We start from the raw sequence: 7,393 nt of genomic DNA on the forward strand, positions 1-7,393 counted from the left end.
TTTTGAATTTTGATAGTTTTGATAGAGCTTTTAAGCTATGAGAGAACAGTTCTTCAGATGCTCAAGACATTGCTTATTTAAATCCATCACTAACCCCAAAAAACATAATTTAAAACAACCTACACAATTTCTGGTTGTTTTTTGGGGCGAGTTTTTTTTGGGTGCTCTGCTTGAGTAAAAAGAAGCACATCAACAGAATAGCAGTCATTTAGTACTGGGGAGAAGTAAGATAGACGGGACAGAAACAACTGAGGGAAAGAGAAGAAGTAGGACCTACCAGTAGTAGGCCTACCTTCCAACCACCCACCAAACTATACAAAAGAAAGCCAATAATAAGAGAAGTATTCTTCTTGTCCACAAAGGTATTGAGCATCTTTACAACAATGTGGTCAATCTGTTTAAAAAATTATCTGTTCAAACATATTATATTTTGTGAACACAACAAACTTTTCAAAATTTTATTTTTTTTGTTTTACATGTGCATTCGTCTGAATTTTGGCAGTCTCTTTCTAAATATATCTAGGCTCTTCAGAGTACAGTAATATGACTTTCTCACTTTTCCTAAAATCTTCAAAAAAGATAATTATCCAAATGTAGCTTAGCCTCGAAGTTCAACAAGGTGGAAATGTCATCAGTTGTAGCAGATCTTATGTGTCACAGCGCGGTGGAATCAGGCGCTTGTCAATTTTTGGGCGTATGGAGTTATTGGTATCATCTTAAAGCCTGATCATTAGCCATTGAAGGTGGTAGGGCTCACCGGGTTCAGAGGAAATTAGATAGAAAACAGCTACCAAAGTTAGGTAACTTCCATAGCTTGAGAGTCCTTGAAAACTGAAAATTTACAGTTTTTGTCCCATTAATCAACATTTTTCCGTAAAATCCACACAGAAACGTGTTTTAAAATAAACAAAAGATGTTGAGCCAAAAATAGAAAATTCGATAAAATTACCAAACTAGCAGAAGAACGCCCATTTTTTCAATTTTAGTATTCTGACAGTGCCTGATTTCACCACGATGCCTCTCGTTTAATAGAAGAGAAATCAGCACAAAATCATATTAATTATGCAGGTGACATATTAACAAAGTGTTAACCAAAGACAAAATATTCATCACTTTTTGCAACATGATGCCAAACAATGTTCAACAAATAACATACACAGCATTTCAGAAAAATGATGAGCCAGATGACAGCATTCAGCATTTACATTCTTTCCATACACTGAAACATTGCAATTAGCGATTTATGGAAATGATACAAAAACAACACATTGAGAATTAAGACTGCGAATTACGAGAGATTTCACACAGAAGTTTGAACAAAAGCTAGTAGGCTACATTCTCTGATGATCAACATATGGCATTCCATACAAAAGTGCTTTGTTCTCTCAGTTCTCAGAGAAAGATTTACAAAATTGAAGCATAATATATATCACACATTAGCAAAACGAGTCTGGCGAAGACAATGATCCTGTGGGTAGCCTACCACTGCCTTGTTATAGTAAGATTTCCAGACCTCACTGAATTGTAAGCCTGAAGAGAATTTAACAATGCACATGAAAGGCTCGCATACACAAACAATTAAACAAAAAAACCCCAAAAAAATTAGAAAGTCGAGAACATTCTATATTCCTGGAATTTCAGAACTTTCCAGAAAAGTGGCACCCGTGTGGTCTGAACAAGATAATAGTAAATAATTTTTCTCCCCAAGAGCAGGATCACGCAGATTGGCTTCCGTTTCTTAACTTCATTCCTTACGAGTTCAGAGTCAAACACAGAGCAGACACTGACATCACACAGCATTATCCCATGTGAAAAGGCAAAAGTCATTTTCAGACAGTTCATTTAAATATTTCAAAACACCGGACACTGAATGAACATCAATGTGAAGTTTTATGTTATCTCTCTGAGCCGCAATATTTTCGTAACAAGCATTTCATTTCTCGTAAGAGTTTTTCACAGAGATGAAGCCCCCTCAGGAGTTCCACAAGTATAATTTGATCTCTCCCAAGAGTGATCACACACTGACGATTCCTCCTCTCCCGGATGTAGCAAACAGACCATTTCTCTGATAAGAGTAGTAAGCAGGCGTTCTCTGAGGAGTATATTATTTTGAGCAGTTAATTTCTCTCTCCAGCGTCTTCTCAAACTGAAGAAGTGGAAAGATCATTTGTCTCAAGCATTTTCAGTTGAAAGAAAACAATTTCGCTCACATGTGAAAAACTGAAGATATTTCACAACTGCAATCACAATGAAATTTTTTAGATCAAGTTTTCATCCATATTTAAGCACTTTAACTCAGAAAGAAGAAGATCACAGGTACAATGATGGATGATAAATCAAAGCAACAATGACTTTCTCACACTTCATAAAAGCAGAAACACTTAATCACTTGACACAGCCAGCCATCATCAATGGGGACAACAGTCGTGAGTGTTCTCGCCAGCACTGATCAAATGTCACATATGTAACTGCTCCCTCCTCCTCTTCCTTCTCCTCTTACTCCTCACACCTGAGCTTCACATAGATTTATGTACAAGTCTGAATCATAAGACACTGTAGCGGTGGATTCTTTCTCCTGACTCGGAGGGTCAAAGAGATCAATTCTCACGTCGTTCTTCTTGCTCTTTTTCCCGTCAATTTTGCTGAGTCCTCCGGCACCACTGTCTTTACCACTGGAGCGGTCTGTGTGATTGGAGAAAGTGCTGTCGGACGGGCAGTCGGTGACAGACTCAGAGTACTCTGCCTTGGTCACATTCACCTGAACATGCCCGGTATTCCCCATACAGGACCCACCTTTCTTCGCAGCGCTCTCACAAGAGCAGTTTTTCACTCCCCCGTCTTTCTCCTCTGCAATCTTCGTCAGCAGAGCCTGTTTGGCTGGCTTGTCCCCCCTGTCTTTGTGCTGCACAAGGCACTGCAGCTGAACTCGAACCCCACCAGCCCCGTCCCCCTTGCTGGTGGAACTGCTGCTGCTGTGCCGGACTGGTGCCAGACCGTTGCTAGGCTGGCACTGCTGGTGGTGGTGATGATGGTGGTGGTGGTGGTGCAGCTTGCCACCACTCATGCAGCCCTCACTGAGATCCATGTCTAGCAGAGCAGCGGCCTCTGTGAGATGTGCTGGGTACTGGCCACTGCTGTGCTTCTGTAGCACGTCGTGATTGGAGGGGTGGCGCTCGCAGAATGGCATGGCGTAGAAGAGAAGTCCACCAAACACCATGGCCACTCCGGCAAATATGTATCCTGCCACCGTAGACTCATAGGCCATGTTCAGGTAAGCTGTGGACACATAGAAAACAAATTAGTCAAGAGGATTGTTTTGGAAACAAATTCTTTTTTAAAGACACCCATATTAATTATAATAATAAATAATAAATAGCATTTGTATAGCGCATATCCCTGCTCAACAGCAAGCTCTATGCGCTTTACACTATATTATTACCCCAGCAAACCTTAGGACACTTCAAAACATTCTCAGCTTCCCGAGAAGCATACAGTGCAAGCAGCTGATTAAGCGCTGAAACACTAACAAACTGACAAGATCTTTCGCTGTCTATAGCCGAGTACACATTCCCACCTGGGTGACATGAGGAAAAATCGAGTAAAGTGCCTTTCCCAAGGACACAACGTCGGACCCCTGACGGGATTCGAACCCACGACCTTACGGTTGCGAGTCCTAGAGCCTCACCACTAGGCCACCGACTTAAAACTCCTGCTTATTATAACAAACCCTTAGAACTCACAAGGCTGGTAAACTTGTTTAGGGAATTTTTTCAGTACCCTGTAAGGCATTGTACCTTTAATTAACCACATTCAAGTAATCCAAGGAGGAGATATGGTTAAGGTAAAAGTCCAGGATTCAAGGCTTTAAAAATTAATCAAATGAAACTGTAATACAAAACATGCCATCTGCCTATAAAAAAAAAATAATGGCCAGTATTATTGTTCACTCTCTACTTACACTGTCAATTCATAAACACCAGTGTGCTTACACCTAAATGATAAGATTCAGCTTTAAAAATCACCAAATTTTTGGCGGCCATATTTGTAGGTAATTTCAACTTAAACAGCAGGTAACTCCGACCTTTTAAAATTTTGCGTATATCTCGACTTCTAAGAAAGATTAATCAATATATTTTTTTTCATTAAGTTTGAGTTTGAGAACAATGTACAGGCTTTCATTTGAAACCAATAACTTCATATACCAAAAAATTAACAAGCGCCTGATTCAACCACGAAGCGACACAAATACTAGATCTAGATGTTCACTGCTTCTCCTTCAGCAACAATTTCACCAAAAGTGCGACACATTGAAAGATGCGCAGACTCAGAGTGTTAACTTTCCTGTTTATGACAAGAATGGTGGTTAACTAAACAGAAATTATTTTACCCTTTTGTATCAAGTCATGAAAGACAGTATAGGCCTACTGGAACTTGAACTTACTTCATTAAAAAGCAAAAACAAGAACAACAGGCATACCTAAGAATTTTCTTTAAGCATTATCATAAAATCTAGAACTCAGAAAAGCTGAGAACACCCATCCCTATATAGTTGTCTTGCTTCCAGACTTCACAGTGGGAGGTTAGTGTGTGCTCCGGAGTGGTTTGCTCCTTCTTTCCTATCAAACATCTTTTGCCATAATCTCTCCTTCTTTTCATTATATGTTACTTCCCAGGTTGCTATCTATAATCTTTGGCACTTACTTGACCTAATAGTGCTTCAAGTGCTGTAAAACTCTTACTAAAACTGAACTTGACAGAAGTGTTAGAGAGTGTTTTACTTACATGCGGCCGGTGCCCCAAACAGGACAGGGAAGCTGTTGGCAGCACACAGGAAGCTCCAGCCTCTCTCCATCAGTCTCGTCTTGACAAGCTCATACAAGTACGTCTTGAGGCTGGGAGTTAGATATATACAGATAAAAATTTATATATATACATGAGTTTGTACAACTACGTCTTGAGGCTGGGAAATATATATACCAGAAAGAAAAAAGTGTCACGACAGGATGGAATCAGGTGCTCGTAAATTTTTGGGCATGTTGAGTTAGAATTGGTATCATCTTAAGGCTAGTTCATTTGTCTTGCATTAGGTGAATAAAAATACCTATATATCTGGAACAGAAGGTCAAAATATTAGCGGTTGAAGGAGGTGGGGGTCGCCTGGTTTCAGAGAAAAAATTGGCGAGAAAATGGCCTCAAAGTTTGGATAAGTAAAGTCCACACAATTATGTGTTTATAAATGGATATAAAGGTGTTGAGCCAAAAACAAAACTGTATAAAAATTGCCAAACCGGCAGAAAAATGCTGGTTTCTTTTATTTCATTATTTTGACGAGTGCCCGATTTCACCATGAAGCCACACAAATTTTTCAAGAAATGGAAAAAATGGTCCCATTCTTTTGCAAGTTGTATCTGAATTATGTATTTTTTCTTGCTTTATTCAGCATTAGTACATCAATTTTGATAAAATATTTCTCGAGCATAAGCTACAGATACCATAGATTAAGAAACTGGCTTACCAACAATTTTGAAAATTTTGGTCTTTATCTAGTACAGCTGAATAGCTGGCTGCTGACAAAAAATAGCACTCAAGTCGTTGTCTAAAAATAGTCACCTGTAGTAATAACTGCCACAGCAGATGCCATAGGCCCAGGCGTAGAGGGTGTGGGAACTCTCGTCATTGGCCATGACAAGCAGCAGCGTGAACAAGCCACACAAGATGGCCGACGTCTGACACAAATGTCGTCTGCAGCAACAAAATAAAATGGTGAGCATATAAATATAATAAGAGTGTTCCATTGACTTTTCATACAATGAGTGAAAATGGGACAGATCATGAAAACAAACATCTGTAGAAGGACAGTAGAGAAAAAGGGAAAAAGGCACATTGAATATGTAAGATTTGAGGAATGGTGTCAGTTTCAGATAAACAAAACACACTACAAAAAAGTTGCAGGAGTATAAAAGGGAGACAGATATTCAGAAACAACAGAGAGAAAGAAAGATAAATCCTGCACATTGTTCTCGACATATTATCATCATATACGTCATATAAAACTAAAAAACACACAACACCATCATCACTTATTACCAGATCTGAAACATACATTGACTATCACAATTTGCCACTCATTTCTTTGCTTAGATGCTCTTAAACATCAACAATGTCATATGTATCTGTAATTTTTCCTTTCACTTACACAAAAATCAAATCAAGGACTCACCTAGAGATGTGGCATTCGTTGCTGTTTCTGATGGTGATGTAGCCGAGACCCACACAACCCAGGACAAAGCCCAGACCCAGGTACACGTTCAGGAGGAAAAGGCGAGACGGCTCTTCATAGTTCTGCTCAGCAGTTCGAACCTGAAGAACAGATTTAGTGAGGGCTTCTGTAAAGATTGGGGCTTCTCTAAGGATTTGGACTTCTGTAAAGATCGGGGGGAGGGAGGGGGGGAGTATTTATGGTTTGCCTCTCATTCAATAGGTCCCGAGTTCGAAACCTGACAGCAACGGAAAATGTTCTTTTCTAAAATGTGTCTCCTTTCACCTCCTTTCCAGCTCTCTAACCATGTTCTGTCATCTACTTTCACTCCGACTTTCTGCCCCCTCCCCTTCCCCTTGGCTCTCGACTTTTTCTGCAGCCTTTTACTGCTACTCCTCAGCCCCTTCTTTCCGCTTTCGTCTTTCAGCCACACCCCTGATTTTATGGTAGGTAAAATCTAACACCTAGCCTTCTCGGACAATGGCAAAAAATCTTGGAGGTCCCGTGTGCAAGTTGCGCATGTTAAAGATCCCTTGGCGGTTCTCTAAAATCGATAAGAGGAGGCTGTGGCTCCAACTGTGCAAAGTTCAAAATTCCTACCAAACTGAAAATGTTTAATGTGTCCCTTGCGCTCAGGTGATCTTATACAATTGCAAGGGCTGTAAAACACTTAACCCAAATTTCTTTTTAAATAAAAAGATCGGGGGCTTCTGTAAAAACTGGAGCTCCTGTGAGGATTGTGGATTCTGTAAGGACTGGGATGATAATACTACACTAAGGATTGGTACATCTGCTGCAAAGATCAGGGCTTTTATAAAAAATTGGCATCTCCGTTAGAAATTTCTTACCAATGGCAGATGATAATGACTGGTAGTTTGGAATGTTTAACAGAAGACTGATGTCACAAGTCAATAATGGTCTTTGAGTAAAACTGAAATTCAAGTTATTATTTTAAAATGAAAGAATTAATAATGATAGGTTTGAAGTGCATGCCCACACAGGCAAAACATTTTTTTAAAAAGTTATGCGGTACAATATATGTTATAATTTTCATTCTATGAGTCTCAAACAGATTATCTTCATATTTCATGATACTCTTATGACTGTGAATCATAAAGTACCAGTGTTATTGGT

At 39.5% G+C, this 7,393-nt stretch overlaps 1 protein-coding gene across 1 annotated transcript in view; it reads right to left on the minus strand.

Annotated features, from left to right (window-relative positions):
- Window positions 1–444: 444 nt before the first annotated feature.
- The window catches only part of LOC101860512 (monocarboxylate transporter 13), a gene marked incomplete in the record, with an annotated part of 58,504 nt that continues 51,555 nt past the window's right edge, over window positions 445–7,393 (minus strand). The window contains 4 exon segments of the mRNA XM_013085710.2: window positions 445–3,276; window positions 4,783–4,892; window positions 5,611–5,742; window positions 6,221–6,360. Of these exon segments, the coding sequence (XP_012941164.1) occupies window positions 2,504–3,276; window positions 4,783–4,892; window positions 5,611–5,742; window positions 6,221–6,360 (1,155 nt within the window).

This window comes from Aplysia californica, unplaced genomic scaffold (assembly GCF_000002075.1).
Source record: "Aplysia californica isolate F4 #8 unplaced genomic scaffold, AplCal3.0 scaffold00399, whole genome shotgun sequence".
Classification (NCBI taxonomy): Eukaryota; Metazoa; Mollusca; class Gastropoda; order Aplysiida; family Aplysiidae; genus Aplysia; species Aplysia californica.